Raw genomic sequence first — 16,744 nt, 5'->3', positions numbered from 1 at the left:
CCACCATCTATAGCATGACTAGGCCCAGCCTCATCTACACCACCATCTATAACATGACCAGGCCCAGCCTCAGCTACACCACCATCCATAACCTGACTAGGCCCAGCCTCATCTACACCACCATCTATAGCATGACTAGGCCCAGCCTCATCTACACCATCATCCATAGCATGACTAGGCCCAGCCTCATCTACACCACCATCTATAACATGACTAGGCCCAGCCTCATCTACACCACCATCTATAACATGACTAGGCCCAGCCTCAGCTACACCACCATCTATAGTATGACTAGGCCCAGCCTCATCTACACCACCATCTATAACATGACTAGGCCCAGCCTCATCTACACCACCATCTATAGCATGACTAGGCCCTGCCTCATCTACACCACCATCCATGACATGACAAGACACAGCCTCATCTACACCACCATCTATAGTATGACTAGGCCCAGCCTCAGCTACACCACCATCTATAGCATGACTAGGCCCAGCCTCAGCTACACCACCATCTATAGCATGACTAGGCTCAGCCTCATCTACACCACCATCTATAGCATGACTAGGCCCTGCCTCATCTACACCACCATCTATAGCATGACTAGGCCCAGCCTCATCTACACCACCATCTATAGCATGACTAGGCCCTGCCTCATCTACACCACCATCTATAGCATGACTAGACCCAGCCTCATCTACACCACCATCTATAGCATGACTAGACCCAGCCTCATCTACACCACCATCTATAGCATGACTAGGCCCAGCCTCGTCTACACCACCATCTATAGTATGACTAGGCCCAGCCTCATCTACACCACCATCTATAGCATGACTAGGCCCAGCCTCATCTACACCACCATCTATACCATGACTAAGCCCAGCCTCTGCTGCCAGCGTCTCATGGCCCCCTGCACGTTGACCTCGATTTCCCCCTCTGGCGCTTGCACCCTCACCTTGTCTACGGCCTTTATGTGGACAAGCAAAGCTCTTATGCCCCAAATCCCCACACTCAAAGCACCGTAGACTATTTGTTGTTGGCCAACCCTGCATAGAGCCCCTCCCCATGCCTCACTTTAAAATGCACATTTAGCTGTTGCTCATTGTTATTCAGAAACATGAACACTTGCCCTCGGAATGAAACAACGTTCTTAACGGCATCTGCCTGAAAAGCTGCCGACACGAAAACCGCTGGCAGACTTACCAAACCGACTCAGCTCTTTCCGGATCTGATCATCCGTAATAAACGGAGGCAGGGTCACAACTACCACCCTAGTCGCAGGAGGCGAAACAGGCGAAATCGGCACCAACACATCTCTTGCAAATATTCCACTAGCAATCAGCCTACCCACCAAATGTACTGTCTTCATGAACACAACCACAGCTTTGCTCATTCTGGATGCGGAATGTAAAAACTCAGCCTCTCTGTTCGCCGACCACGGGCAGAACCTCCTCCACCTTATCTTCAATCTCAGAAACACACCTGAATCCATGCCGTGATGACAGCGTCTCCGCCACGCTAGAAGGCAAAGCCATTGCACACCACACTGTTCAAAACTAGGAAACTACAACTCTGTCCTCTTCCTAACGGTGAAAAAACCTGTGGGTATGCTAAAGTAACATTACGTTAACCCTCCACCATAGAAAATAACCATTTTAAGAAAAGACCAAGAAAAGAATGTATGAAAAGAAAATATGTAAGGACAGAGCCCTCCACACTGCCTCTCTACAAAAAAACACTCCCAGCATGCACTGAGAGAGAGAGAGAGAGAGAGAAAGAGTTGAAACCTTTTCAACATTTCTCGTTAGGACTGTCATGTAGCTATTTTATTGTGATCCAGTACCTAATTGATCGGCTGCTGAGTGATTGATGAGGATATTGATGAAGTAATCTGGGGATTGAGATGAGGACAGTTTTTTAATTGCCAAGGGGTGGACTAGCAGTGGAAACGCACGCACGCACGCACACCCACACACACACACACACACACACACACACCGACAGAAACACCCCCACACACACACACCACCACCATCACCACCACCACCACCACTACCACCACTACCACCACATGAATAGCCTGTGTCTGTAGGCTGCTGCTACATGCAGAGCCTAACACAGAGACATGCATCTCTCAGGGACAAATGCCAGAACCATGACTTAGGATCTGAGCTGGAGGGAGCAAGGGAGGGAGAGAGAGAGAAAGACAGAAGGAGCAGCATAGAGAGAGGGAGCCAAAGAGAGAGAGAGATAGAAATAAAAAGTTGGAGGGTGGGAGAGAGAGAAGCTACAGAGGGAGACAGATGGGGTGACGGATGAGAGAGAGATAGAGAAAGAGAGAGAGAAGCTACAGAGGGAGATAGATGGGGTGACGGATGAGAGAGAGATAGAGAAAGAGAGAGAGAAGCTACAGAGGGAGACAGATGGGGTGACGGATGAGAGAGAGATAGAGAAAGAGAGAGAGAAGCATACACCTCCTGTCTCCAATCAGGCTGTAGTTTAGAGTAGTTTGGAGCGCAGCAGTTTGAGAAAATGAGTTTTTGTTCTCTGGGGGCTTGGAGAGCCAGGATGGCATGACCGAGTGAGGAGAAAGAGAGAGAGAGAGAGAGAGAGAGAGAGAGAGAGAGAGAGAGAGAGAGAGAGAGAGAACAAAAGAGAGAGAGAGAGGAAAAGAGAGAAAGAGAGAGAGAGAGGAAAATAGAGAGAGAAAGGAAAAGGGGGAGAGAGGAAAAGGGGGAGCATTTCAATCAAAAAAATCTATCTTGTTCATTATTCTCAAATTACAGCGTTACAGTTCATCCGTGTGTGTGTGTGGGTGTGTGTGAGTCCATTACGTAGTGTGGAAGATGCCTCCTATTTTCTGTGCAGTGTAGTAGTGTCTGTGCGTCAATGTTCTCTAACAAGCTGTACGCTTTGCTATACACACTCACAAATGAGGGACATTACCGTACGACAAACCACGTATTCGCCCTGCACACCCTAACTGACAAACAAACAAACAAACAAAGGCAAAGTCTTCTCATGCTTTGTTGATTTCAAAACAGCTTTTGACTCAGTTTGGCATGAGTGTCTGCTACACCAATTGTTGTGTTGGAGGGAAAACATACACAGTATAAAATCCATGTACACAAACAACAAGTGTGTGGTTAAAATTGGCAAATTGGCAAAAACACACATTTCTTTCCACAGGCCGTCGGGTGAGACAGGGATGCAGCTTAAGCCCCACCCTCTTCAACATACACTACTGTTCAAAAGTTTGGGGTCACTTAGAAAAGTCCTTGTTTTTGAAAGAAAAGCACATTATTTGTCCTTTAAAATAACATAAAATTGATCAGAAATACAGCGTATACATTGTTAATGCTGTAAATGACAATCGTAGCTGGAAACGGCAGATTTGTTATGGAATATCTACATAGGCGTACAGAGGCCCATTATCAGCAACTATCATTCCTGTGTTCCAATGGCACGTTGTGCTAGCTAATTCAAGTTTATCATTTTAAAAGGCTAATTGATCATTAGAAAACCCTTTTGCAATGATGTTAGCACAGCTGAAAACATTTGTCCTGATTAGAGAAGCAATAAAACTGTCCTTCTTTAGACTAGTTGAGTATCTGGAGCATCAGCATTTGTGGGTTTGATTACAGGCTCAGAATGGCCAGAAACAAAGAACTTTCTTCTGAAACTCGGCAGTCTATTCTTGTTCTGAGAAATGAAGGCTATTCCATGCGAGAAATTGCCAAGAAACTGAAGATCTCGTACATTGCTGTGTACTACTCCCTTCACAGAACAGCGCAAACTGTCTCGAACCAGAATAGAAAGAGGAGTGGGAGGCCCCGGTGGACAACTGAGCAAGAGTACAAGTACATTAGAGTGTCTAGATTGAGAAACAGACACCTCACAAGTCCTCAACTGGCAGCTTCATTAAATCGTACCCGCAAAACACCAGTCTCAACGGCAACAGTGAAGAGGCGACTCCGGGATGCTGGCCTTCTAGGCAGAGTTCCTCTGTCCGGGATCTGTGTTATTTTGCCCATTTGAATATTTTATTTTTATTGGCCAGTCTGAGATATGGCTTTTTCTTTGCAACTCTGCCTCAATGTTATTTTAATGGACAAAAAATGTGCTTTTCTTTCAAAAGCAAGGACATTTCTAAGTGACCCCAAACTTTTGAATGGTAGTGTACATGATATACAGGAATATATGATATGCATGAATACATGAAATACATGATATACAGGAATACATGAATAAATTATATACATTATATGCATGAATACATGATATACATTAATAACTCATATACATGATATGCAGGAATACATGATTAAATAATATTCATGATGTACATGATACACAGGAATACATGATATACAGGAATACATTAATAAATTATATACATGATGTACATGATATACAGAAATACATGATATAAAGGAATACATGAATACATTATATACATGATATACATGAATACATGATATACAGGAATACATTATATACATGATATACATCATATACAAGAATACATGATATACAGGAATACATGAATAAATTATATACAGGAATACATGATATGGTCCTGTGATATCTGATATTTTCCTTCTGTCTGTCTGTCTGTCTGTCTGTCTGTCTGTCTGTCTGTCTGTCTGTCTGTCTGTCTGTCTGTCTGCCTGCCTGCCTGCCTGTCTGTCTGTCTGTCTGTCTGTCTGTCTGTCTGTCTGTCTGTCTGTCTGTCTGTCTGCCTGCACCCCCCCCTCTCTCTCTCTCTCTCTCTCTGTGTGTATACATCTCTATGTTTTATATGCATTGTGTTTGTGTGTTTTGCCAAAGATTTTATGAAAATGGAATTTCACTCATAATTTAAAAAAGCATCTCTCCTTTTCTCTCTCTCTCCCTCTCCATCTCTCTCCATGTCTCTATTCTCTGTGTGTGTCCTTGAGGTGAGAGTAGCAGAGTTTGGTCAGTCTGATAGAAATGTTTCCATTATTGATGGAGTGAGTGTGTTATCCCTTCTCTCCTCTCTACTGTGAGATGTAATGTAACACAATAAGAAGCTATCCAGCTGGCCTACACACACACACACACACACACACACACGCACACACACACACACACACACACACACACACACACACACACACACACACACACACACACACACACACACACACACACACACACACACACACACACACACACACACACACACACACACACACACACACACACACACACACACTGTGAGCCGCCAACACTGTGAAGGCGTAATTCAGAGAGAATGTGTAACAGCAATGGATTTGTGTGTTTTTCCCCCTCCTCTCTGTGTGAGATGCGGGCGGAACCGGTGTGTGTGAGGTACAGAGAAGGTGAGGGAGAAACACAAACAGTGTTTCTGCTGATGAATAGTGTAGTTACCCTTGGTTACCCCTCCTGCCTCCTCCACCGCCGCTTCTGCTTTTCATAATTACAGTTCGGGACCAGTGATGAGCACCATTCAAGGGTTCTGCTTAGTGACTGGGGTGTCTAGATGCCTTTAGGTTTTATTGTTATGGTTTCTGCCTGACGCAAAAGGATAGCAAATTATTTGAAATGCAACCCCTAAAAAAAGTTGTCACTCTCCAATTTCTATTTCAACTTCAATACACAGATAAAGAATTGCGTCAGCAGAAAATGACGACAGAATACAGACGCACATAAACAACCAAAGACGTCAACCAGTGGACACCTTAGGCCTTGTATGGAACAGACACGTCACTTCCAGAACCTAAGACCAATGTTCTTGTTTTCCAGTGACTATGTTTCTAACGTTCCTTTTAAATCCCTTCAACGTTGATTCATGGTTCCTAACTTCTATGTCCATCTGTCCCCTGTCCCAGTGATGGCTGGGCGGACCGGTACGATGTGACAGATGGGTACGTGCGCGAGGCGGCGGGGGGAATCACCATCAAGCTGCAGTCAGCTGATGTGAAGTGGTTTGATGAGTACTACCTGAAGCTGCGGCCGGACAACAACCTGAGAAACCCCTGGTTCCCTGAGTTCTGGCAACACCGCTTCCACTGTAGGCTGAAGGGACACCCACAGGAGAGCCTCAAGTACAACCGCACCTGCAGCAGTGAGTATACACGCATATTCGTATAAGCAGGCACACACGCAGACAAGCATACGCACACATGCAGGCATGCACACTGTTCTGGAAACCAGGTGTGTTTGTGGGCGTCAATGATGACGTCAAAGGATGAATGAAGTAGCTCTCAGATCTGACTAGTCCATTCAACACATCTGGACAAGGAGGCTCTTTCATTCAGCCTGCTGCCACATTTCACTCCTCTGTTCATTCAACAATCTGCATATTCAGCTGGGCACTGTGTATGTGTGTGTGTGTGTGTGTGTGTGTGTGTGTGTGTGTGTGTGTGTGTGTGTGTGTGTGTGTGTGTGTGTGTGTGTGTGTGTGTGTGTGTGTGTGTGTGTGTGTGTGTGTGTGTGTGTGTGTGTAGTTCTGCTAATCACAGGCCTCATAGACACATGTTTCTCCAGAACTAATATGAACTGATCCGGCTGTTAGACCATCCTTTATCCAGACACCCCCCTCCCTCCAATAAACCCCCCTCCCTCCAATAAACCCCCTCCCTCCAATAAACCCCCCTCCCTCCAATAAGCCCCCCTCCCTCCAATACGCCCCCCTCCCTCCAATTCACCCCCTCCCACCAATAAACCCCCCTCCCTCCAATAACCCCCTCCATTCAATTAGCCCCCTCCCTCTAATACGCTCCCTCCCTCCAATAAACCCCCCTCCCTCCAATTCGTCCCCTCCATCCAATACGCCCCCACCCTCCAATAAACCCCCCACCCTCCAATTCACCCCCTCCCTCCAATAAACCCCCCTCCATCCAATTAACCCCCCTCCCTCCAATTCGCCCCCTCCCTCCAATACACTCCCACCCTCCAATAAACCCCCCTCCCTCCAATTCGCCCCCTCCCTCCAATAAACCCCCCTCCCTCCAATTCTCCCCCTCCCACCAATAAACCCCCCTCCCTCCAATTCGCCCCCTCCCTCCAATAAACCCCCCTCCCTCCAATACGCCCCCACCCTCCAATAAACCCCCCTCCCTCCAATAAACCCCCCTCCCTCCAATTCGCCCCCTCCTTCCAATACGCCCCCCTCCCTCCATTACGCCCACCTCCCTCCAATACGCCCCCTCCCTCCATTACGCCCACCTCCCTCCAATACGCCCCCCTCCCTCCATTACGCCCCCCTCCCTCCATTACGCCCCCCTCCCTCCAATACGCCCCCCTCCCTCCAATACGCCCCCCTCCCTCCAATACGCCACAATATGCCTGGAACATCACCTTTATGTCCAAAAGTCTCTCCTCTCTCGCTTTCTCTCCCCCTTCTCTCTCTCTCTCTCTTTCTCTCTCCTCTCTCCTTTTCTCTCTCTCTCGCTCTCTCTCTCTCCCTCCTCTCTCTTTCTCTCTCCCATTCTGTCTCTCTTTTTCTCTCTCTCTCCCTTTCTCTCTCCCCCTCTCTCTTCTCCTTTCTCTCTCCCTCTCCTCTCTATCCTCTCTCTTTCGATCTCTCTCTCTGTTTCTCTCTCCCCCTCTCTCTGTTTCTCTCTCCCCTTCTCTCTCTCCTCTCTCTTTCTCTCTCTTTCTTCCCCCCCTCTCTCTTTCTCTCTCTCTCTCTCTCTCTCTATCTCTCCCCTCCATCTCTCTTTCTCTCTCTCCCTCTCTCTCATCTCTCTCCTCTCTCTCTCTCTCCCCCCTCTCTCTCCCCCCTCTCTCTCTCTCTCTCTCTCTCTCTCGATCTCTCTTTCTCATCATTCATATGCAAACCTGCCGGTGTGTTTGATTTCTTCAAAAGGACTCATGTATTCTAATGAAAATGAACTGAACAAGATGAGACAGAAGCCCCGTTTATACCTGGTTCTAACATGCGTCCGTTGTCATGACGGACGCATGTTTGTCCACAGTCTGATTGTGCCCACATTTGTCGACAGGTATATCCAATAAAAAGATGCATTGTGATCTGATTGTGATGAGATCTTCCTGACCACCTCCGGAGGTAGTCGATGATGCATCTTATATGGACATCCTTGAAGTGTAAACAAATCCAGACAACGAAAGCGTATACATTTGGCCAACGTCCCAGCCTCTCAACAAAAAACTCCCACCGGCCAGTTGAATTAAGATATATTTTTATGTTTGTCTGTACTTTAAAAGTTTCCCAGAATGTTTCATTAGGTTGTGGGAACAGTCTGGTGAGAACATTGTGGGGACATCACTAATTATATGTTCCCAAAGTACGAAAACTGTCTAATTGTGCAGAGGATTATACAATACCACTTGCTGTTTCAAGGAAATTCCCAGAACACATTTGGTCTGTTCTTTAAAGGTTCCCAGAATGTTTCATTAGGTTGTGGGAACAGTCTGGTGGGAACAGTCTGGTGGGAACAGTCTGGTGGGAACAACACTAAAGATATGTTCCCAAAACACCAAAACTGTCCAGTTGTCATCTTGATCAGATGACGACAACCACATGTTAATGTAAGGTGTAACCACAGCTAGAGAGGAGAGGTGTGGGAGGAGACGAGTACAGAGGGAAGAGAGGGAAGAGAGGGTGTTTGAAGTTCATAAAGCAGGTTGAGTTTCATGAAGGCAAAACTGGTTGTTAGCTACAGGGTGTTCTAATTGGTCTCTTTTTTCTCCCTCCCTCCCTCCATCCTTATCCCCTTCCCTCCCTCCCTCCCTCCATCCTTATCCCTCTCCCTCCATCCCCTCCCTCCCTCATCCTTATCCCCTTCCCCCCCTCCCTCCCTCCCTCCCTCCATCCTTATCCCTCTCCCTCCATCCCCTCCATCCTTATCCCCTTCCCCCCCTCCCTCCCTCCCTCCATCCTTATCCCTCTCCCTCCATCCCCTCCATCCTTATCCCCTTCCCTCCCTCCCTCCCTCCATCCTTATCCCTCTCCCTCCATCCCCTCCCTCCCTCATCCTTATCCCTCTCCCTCCATCCCCTCCCTCCCTCATCCTTATCCCTCTCCCTCCATCCCCTCCCTCCATCCTTATCCCCCCCCTCCCTCCATCCTTATCCCTCTCCCTCCATCCCCTCCATCCTTATCCCCCTCCCATCCCTCCCTCCATCCTTATCCCTCTCCCTCCATCCTTATCCCCCTCCCATCCCTCCCTCCATCCTTATCCCCCCCTCCATCCGTATCCCTCTCCCTCCCTCCATCCCTCCCCTCCATCCCATCCCTCCCTCCCTCCATCCTTATCCCTCTCCCTCCACCCCCCCTTCCTCCATTCTTATTCTTATCCACCTCCCTCCATCTCCCGCATCCCTCCATCCTTATCCTTATCCCTCTCCCTCCATCCCCACATCCTTATCTCTCTCCCTCCATCCTTATCCCTCCCTGCATCCCCTCCATCCTTATCCTTATCTCTCTCCCTCCGTCCCCTCCCTCCATCTTTATCCCTCTCCCTCCATCTGTATCCCTCTCCCTCCATCTTCCCCCTCCATCCCTCCATCCTTATCCCTCTCCCTCCATTTCCCCCCTCCATCCTTATCCCTCTCCCTCCCTCCCTCCCTCCATCCTTATCCCTCTATCTCCCCTCCCTCCATCCTTATCTCCCTCCCTCCATCCTTATCCCTCTCCCACCATTCCCCCCCTCCATCCTTATCCCTCTCCCTCCCTCCCTCCCTCCCTCCATCCTTATCCCTCTATCTCCCCTCCCTCACTCATTATCCCCCTCCCTCCATCCTTATCTCCCTCCCTCCATCCTTATCCCTCTCCCACCATTTCCCCCCTCCATCCTTATCCCTCTCCCTCCATCTTCCCCCTCCATCCCTCCATCCTTATCCCTCTCCCTCCATCTTCCCCCTCCATCCCTCCATCCTTATCCCTCTCCATCTGTCTCCATCTCTCCCTTTCATCCATCGTCCCATCCTCTCTTTTTCTGTCTTTCTCCTCTCTGGTTCTCTCCCAGAGCGGGAGTCATTGCGACAGCAGTATGCCCAGGACACTAAGATGGGCTTTGTGATCAATGCCATCTACTCCATGGCCTATGGGCTCCATAACATGCAGCGCTCACTCTGCCCAGGCTACCAGGTGGGTGCTACTGGACTTGGCTGTACTAACAACAATCTACTGTCATTATTATAGTTGATTATAGTTGGGATTGTTCATATTGTTATTGAGATGATGATGATGATGGTGATGGTGGAGATGATGATGATGGTGATGATAATGATGATGTTGATGATGATGATGATGGTGGAGATGATGATGATGGTGATGATAATGATGATGTTGATGATGATGATGATGGTGGAGATGATGATGATGGGGATGATGTTGATGATGATGATGATGATGGTGATGTTGATGATTCTGATAATGGTGATGATGATGATGGGGATGGTGGTCCAGGGGCTGTGTGATGCCATGCGACCTATAGATGGTGCCACACTGCTGGACTTCCTGATGAAGACCAACTTCACAGGCGTGTCTGGAGAGGGCATCCTGTTTGACGAGAACGGAGACTCACCTGGCCGGTACGCGTGTGTGTGTGTGTGTGTGTGTGTGTGTGTGTGTGTGTGTGTGTGTGTGTGTGTGTGTGTGTGTGTGTGTGTGTGTGTGTGTGTGTGTGTGTGTGTGTGTGTGTGTGTGTGTGTGTGTGCGTGCGTGTCTAAATAGGACTTAATAAATAAGAAGAGCAGTGGCCTGGCTGTGATGATCTCATCCCATATACAGTATCTCCCTACCTTAGTATGTATGTATCAATAGATTCAGAGGTACTGACTCGTGTGTGTGTGTGTGTGTGTGTGTGTGTGTGTGTGTGTGTGTGTGTGTGTGTGTGTGTGTGTGTGTGTGTGTGTGAGAGTGTGTGTGTGTGTGTGTGTGTGTGTGTGTGTGTGTGTGTGTGTGTGTGTGTGTGTGTGTGCGTGTGTGTGTGTGTGTCAGATATGAGATCATGAACTTTAAGAAGATGGGGAAGGACTACTATGACTATATTAACGTAGGGAGCTGGGACAACAGTGGGCTGAAGATCGACGATGATGAAATCTGGGCCAGCAAGGACACCATCATCAAATCAGTCTGCAGCGAACCCTGTGACAAGGGACAGATAAAGGTGACATACACATCCCTGCATACACAAACACACCCTATGTATGCTCGGGGGGACGGAGGGAGGGAGGGGGGAGGGAGGGAGGAGGTGAAAGGTTGACCCTTCAAGAGTATCTCTGTTGATATTTCAATCTGATTGGTGCATTCTCTCTAAGATAGTATTTTTGCAGCATTCTGATTAGTGTTTTTTTCTGAGCTGATGGGGCTGTTTTTCTGGTGTGTGTGTGTGTCCTCCAGGTGATCCGTAAAGGAGAGGTGAGCTGCTGCTGGACCTGCACTCCCTGTAAGGAGAATGAGTTTGTGTTTGATGAGTACACCTGCCGAGCCTGTGATCTGGGCTCCTGGCCCACCTTCCACCTCACAGGTAACACGCACACACACACACACACACACACACACACACACACACACACACACACACACACACACACACACACACACACACACACACACACACACACACACACACAGTATACACTGAACGTGTTTTGACTGAATCGGTACTATTTCCATGAAAGCAGCTAATTATCCTTCCTTCTCTCCCGCTCTTCCTCCTCTCCCGCTCTTCCTCCTCTCCCGCTCATCCCCTCTCCCCTCCTCTTCTTAATTTGACACTGGCATGGTCACCATTGTACTAATTATTCTGTATTGAGGGCAATTTTCTATGCAAATGTATTTTAGCTGAGCTGTGGATATTGTTCTGTAATGCATTCGACTGCTCATCATTATACAGCTGCTAGCAAGCAAGCTCCAATGTTTAAAACATGAGCCCAACGCATCACAGCTGCGAACACAGATTACACACTTTACTGGAGTATTCTACTGCAACTTTTTAAGGAAAGGAGAGAAGTACACCGGAGAGAAGTAAGCGCTCACGTAATGTGGCTCCCGTCGGGATTGTAACTCCACACACTTGTCTTACCAGATGCAGCTGTTCTATCCTGCCGGTGCAGCGTATAACCAGTCAGCTATATGTTGATAGTGTCGTCGTTCAGCCACGACTCCGTGAAGCATAAGATGTTACAGCTTTGAATGTCCCGTTGGTAGTATAATCTTGCGCGTAGGTCATCGATTGTATTCTCCAAAGATTGCACGTTTGCTAGCAGAATGGAAGGAAGTGGACGTGGGGGATTATTCGATCGCCTACGAATTCTCAGAAGGCAGCCCGCCCTTTGACCCCTTTTTCTCCGCCTCCTCTTCACGCAAATCACGGGGATCTGGGCCTGTTCTCGAAAAAGCAGTATATCGTTTGCGTTGGGCTCGTCAGACTCATTAAAGTCAAAAAAGATTCTGCTAGTCCATGGTCGCAGTCCATATCGCAGTCCTGATGTCCAGAAATGTTTTTCGGTCATAAGAGACGGTAGCGGCAACATTATCTACAAAATAAGTAAAACATTTTTTTTTTTTAAACACAAAGAAAAGATCAAAAAAACAATCGGTTGGGGACATGTAAAACACCTGCCCTCTTCTCCGGCGCCATTATTCCCTATTAAATCAAAAAATGTCGAACAGAAAACCGAAAAAAATGAACAACAATGATAAATAGTTTGATGAAGAATGCAAAAACCTAAGAAAGAAATTGAGAAACCTATCCAACCAAAAATATAGAGACCCAGAAAACTTAAGTTTACGCCTTCACATTGGTGAATCACTAAAACAACACAGATTTACACTACGGAAAAAGAAGGAACAGCCCATCAGAAATCAGCTCAATGTAATTGAAGAATCCATAGACTCTAAGCACACAGAGGTTTCTGGGAAAATTGTAAAACACTAAACAAACAATAACACAAAGGGTTATCTATCCAAAACGGACATGTATGGGTAAACCACTTCCCCAATCTATTCGGCCTTTAAACAAAGAACAAACAGCAAAAACATATAACATGATCAAATACAAATCTTAGAATCAACTATTAAAGACTACCAAGACACGCTGGATTCTCCAATTACATGAAATGAACTACAGGACAAAATACAAACCTTCCAACCCAAAAAGTCCTGTGGTGTTGATGGTATCCTTAATGAAATGATAACGTATGCAGACAACAATTTCCAATAGGCTATACTTAAACTCTTTAACATCATCCTCAGCTCTGGAATCTTCCACAATATTTGGAACCAAGGACTGATCACACCAATCCACAAAAGTGGAGAGAAATCTGACCCCAATAACTACCGTGGGATATGCGTCAACAGCAATGTTGAGGAAATCCTCCGCATTATCATTCACTTCTTATGGCTGCAGGGGCAGTATTGAGTAGCTTGGATGAAAGGTGCCCAGAGTAAACGGTCTGCTCCTCAGTCATAGTTACTAATATTTGCATATTATTATTAGTATTGGATAGAAAACACTCTGAAGTTTCTAAAACTGTTTGAATTATGTCTGTGAGTATAACAGAACTCATATGGCAGGCCAACACACACAGGTCTTTCCATCATTGTGTGATTTTTTTGTGTGCAAATGAACTCAGGCTTACGGACAATGTCAAATGTGATATAGTGAAGCACCTGAGTGAGTTAGGTATGCAATTACGCAGGTACTTTCCCGAAACGGATGACACAATCAACTGGATTCATTATCTTTTTAATGCCCTGCCTCCACTCCACTTACCGATATCTGAAAAAGAGAGCTTCATCGAAATTGCAACAAGCGGTTCTGTGAAAATTGAATTTAATCAGAAGCCACTACCAGATTTCTGGATTGGGCTGCTTTCAGAGTATCCTGCCTTGGCAAATCATGCTGTTAAGACACTGATGCCCTTTGCAACCACGTACCTATGTGAGAGTGGATTCTCAGCCCTCGCTAGCATGAAAACTAAATACAGGCACAGACTGTATGGGAAATGATTTAAGACTGAGACTCTCTCCAACACAACCCAATATTGCAGAGTTATCTGCCTCCTTTCAAGAACACCCTTCTCATTAACCTGTGGTGAGTTATTCACAATTTTCAATGAAAAATATGTTTTAATATGAAAGATGGTTTAAAAAAAGAGCAAACTTATTGATTATTATATTATTATTTGTGCCCTGGTCCTAAAAGAGCTCTTTGTCACTTCCTACGAGCCGGGTTGTGACAACAACTCACATTCTTATGCAGCTGGAGGTTGAATGTTTGAAGGGGTACGGGACTATAAAAACTTCACTTGCTTTGGCAATGTAAATATATGTTTCCCATGCCAATTAAGCCCTTAAATTGGAATTGAAATTGAAGAGAGAGAGAGAGAGAGAGAGAGAGGGAGAGAGAGAGAGAGAGAGAGAGAGAGGCCTCAATACAAAGTTCCTGAGCGACTGTAAAGTTGAGTTCATTTCAAGTTTTGTAAACAGTGTCTTCCAGAATGACTATTTCTTCTCTTAAAGGTACCTATTCTCCCATTCAGCAAATAAACTGTTATTGCCTCTAAACTGAACTACTTCACTGGTTAATTTAACATTATAGACTGTGTTAAAGGTAGAGCCGTTAATGACTTCATCTATTTTAACGGCAGTGTGGCGGCGGTGTTCTGTCTGGTTTGCCGTCTCTGGTGGTCTGTCTCGCGGGAGGTATTTTCAGCGAACATTACGCCAGCACCTAATTACAACTGTCCCTTTAATTAATGAGACTTATCTCACAGCCCAGGAGGGGTGGGGGAACAGAGGGAGAGAGAGAGGGAGATAGAGGAGGGCACACGAGACAGAGACGTTGAGAAAAAAGGAGGGATAACTAAATCCAGAGAAAAAGAGAGAGAAAGAAAGTAAGAAAAACTGAAAACTTATCAATACTGTTTGTTTTTAACCTCTCACTATCTCTTTCTCTCTCCATCTCCCCCCCACCCTCCAGGCTGTGACCCTATCCCAGTGGAGTACCTGCGTTGGGGGGACCCAGAGCCCATTGCTGCTGTGGCATTTGCTTGTTTGGGACTCTGTGCCACATTCTTTGTCACCTCCGTCTTCATCAGGTAACAACTTATTGATTTTAACATAATAAATGTGAAAGTCAATGTCATATTCAAACCTTTGTTTGGGAAAATATGGACGGAGTACAACTCAGGGGATAACACGTTAAAGGGATTCCACTTGTTTTCCAACATGGTTTGGCTTGGGATTCTTCTCAACATGTCATTTTAACTGTAAGTTAGTATATTTGTTACAAGGTTATACAACAAACTGTGTGGGTGTAGGTTCCGGGACACTCCGGTGGTGAAGTCGTCTAGCAGAGAGCTGTGTTACATCATCCTGGCTGGGATCTGTCTGGGCTATCTCTGTACCTTCAGTCTCATCGCCAAGCCCCATGCTGCACACTGCTACCTACAGAGACTGGGCATAGGCCTGTCCCCTGCCATGAGCTACTCTGCCCTGGTCACCAAGGTACATCATCAAGTCCCTCTTTACCTTCATTCTTTCACCTAACATGTCCTTGAACATCTAGACATAATGATCTAATAAACAGACTGTGTTAGAAGTCATTATTACAGATTTCCCCTTCTCTCCCGGTATGAAGTCTATTCATTCATTCTCTGTGACGTTGTCAGTTGATGTTACAGACTAACCGTATGGCCCGTATCCTGGCTGTGTTGTTGTTACAGAATAACCGTATGGCCCGTATCCTGGCTGTGTTGTTGTTGCAGACTAACCGTATGGCCCGTATCCTGACTGTGTTGTTGTTGCAGACTAACCGTATAGCCCGTATCCTGGCTGTGTTGTTGTTCCAGACTAACCGTATGGCCCGTATCCTGACTGTGTTGTTGTTGCAGACTAACCGTATAGGCCGTATCCTGGCTGTGTTGTTGTTACAGAATAACCGTATAGCCCGTATCCTGACTGTGTTGTTGTTGCAGAATAACCGTATGGCCCGTATCCTGGCTGTGTTGTTGTTCCAGACTAACCGTATAGCCCGTATCCTGGCTGTGTTGTTGTTGCAGACTAACCGTATGGCCCGTATCCTGGCTGTGTTGTTGTTGCAGACTAACCGTATAGCCTGTATCCTGGCTGTGTTGTTGTTGTTACAGACTAACCGTATAGCCCGTATCCTGGCTGTGTTGTTGTTCCAGACTAACTGTATAGCCCGTATCCTGGCTGTGTTGTTGTTGCAGACTAACCGTAGCCCGTATCCTGGCAGTGTTGTTGTTGCAGACTAACCGTATAGCCCGTAACCTGGCTGTGTTGTTGTTACAGACTAACCGTATAGCCCGTATCCTGGCTGTGTTGTTGTTGTTCCAGACTAACCGTATAGCCCGTATCCTGGCTGTGTTGTTGTTACAGACTAACCGTATAGCCCGTATCCTGGCTGTGTTGTTGTTCCAGACTAACCGTATAGCCTGTATCCTGGCTGTGTTGTTGTTACAGACTAACCGTATAGCCCGTATCCTGGCTGTGTTGTTGTTGTTGTTGCAGACTAACCGTATAGCCCGTATCCTGGCTGTGTTGTTGTTGCAGACTAACCGTATAGCCCGTATCCTGGCTGTGTTGTTGTTGCAGACTAACCGTAGCCCGTATCCTGGCTGTGTTGTTGTAACAGACTAACCGTAGCCCGTAACCTGGCTGTGTTGTTGTTGCAGACTAACCGTATAGCCCGTATCCTGGCTGTGTTGTTGTTACAGACTAATTGTAGCCCGTATCCTGGCTGTGTTGTTGTTG

At 46.6% G+C, this 16,744-nt stretch overlaps 1 protein-coding gene across 2 annotated transcripts in view; it reads left to right on the top strand.

Annotated features, from left to right (window-relative positions):
• grm5b (glutamate receptor, metabotropic 5b) overlaps positions 1-16,744 on the top strand; it is a 187,633-nt gene that overhangs the window by 147,798 nt on the left and 23,091 nt on the right. For both annotated transcript variants that reach the window (XM_055879597.1, XM_055879596.1), the window contains exons 7-13: positions 5,880-6,115; positions 9,984-10,105; positions 10,427-10,551; positions 10,961-11,129; positions 11,363-11,489; positions 14,949-15,066; positions 15,289-15,475. In XM_055879597.1, the coding sequence (XP_055735572.1) occupies positions 5,880-6,115; positions 9,984-10,105; positions 10,427-10,551; positions 10,961-11,129; positions 11,363-11,489; positions 14,949-15,066; positions 15,289-15,475 (1,084 nt within the window). The remainder of the gene's footprint in view (positions 1-5,879; positions 6,116-9,983; positions 10,106-10,426; positions 10,552-10,960; positions 11,130-11,362; positions 11,490-14,948; positions 15,067-15,288; positions 15,476-16,744) is intronic.

This window comes from Salvelinus fontinalis, chromosome 24 (genome assembly GCF_029448725.1).
Source record: "Salvelinus fontinalis isolate EN_2023a chromosome 24, ASM2944872v1, whole genome shotgun sequence".
Classification (NCBI taxonomy): Eukaryota; Metazoa; Chordata; class Actinopteri; order Salmoniformes; family Salmonidae; genus Salvelinus; species Salvelinus fontinalis.
The sequence above is the reverse complement of the archived record's forward strand: the minus strand, read 5'-3'. Positions and strand labels throughout refer to the sequence as shown.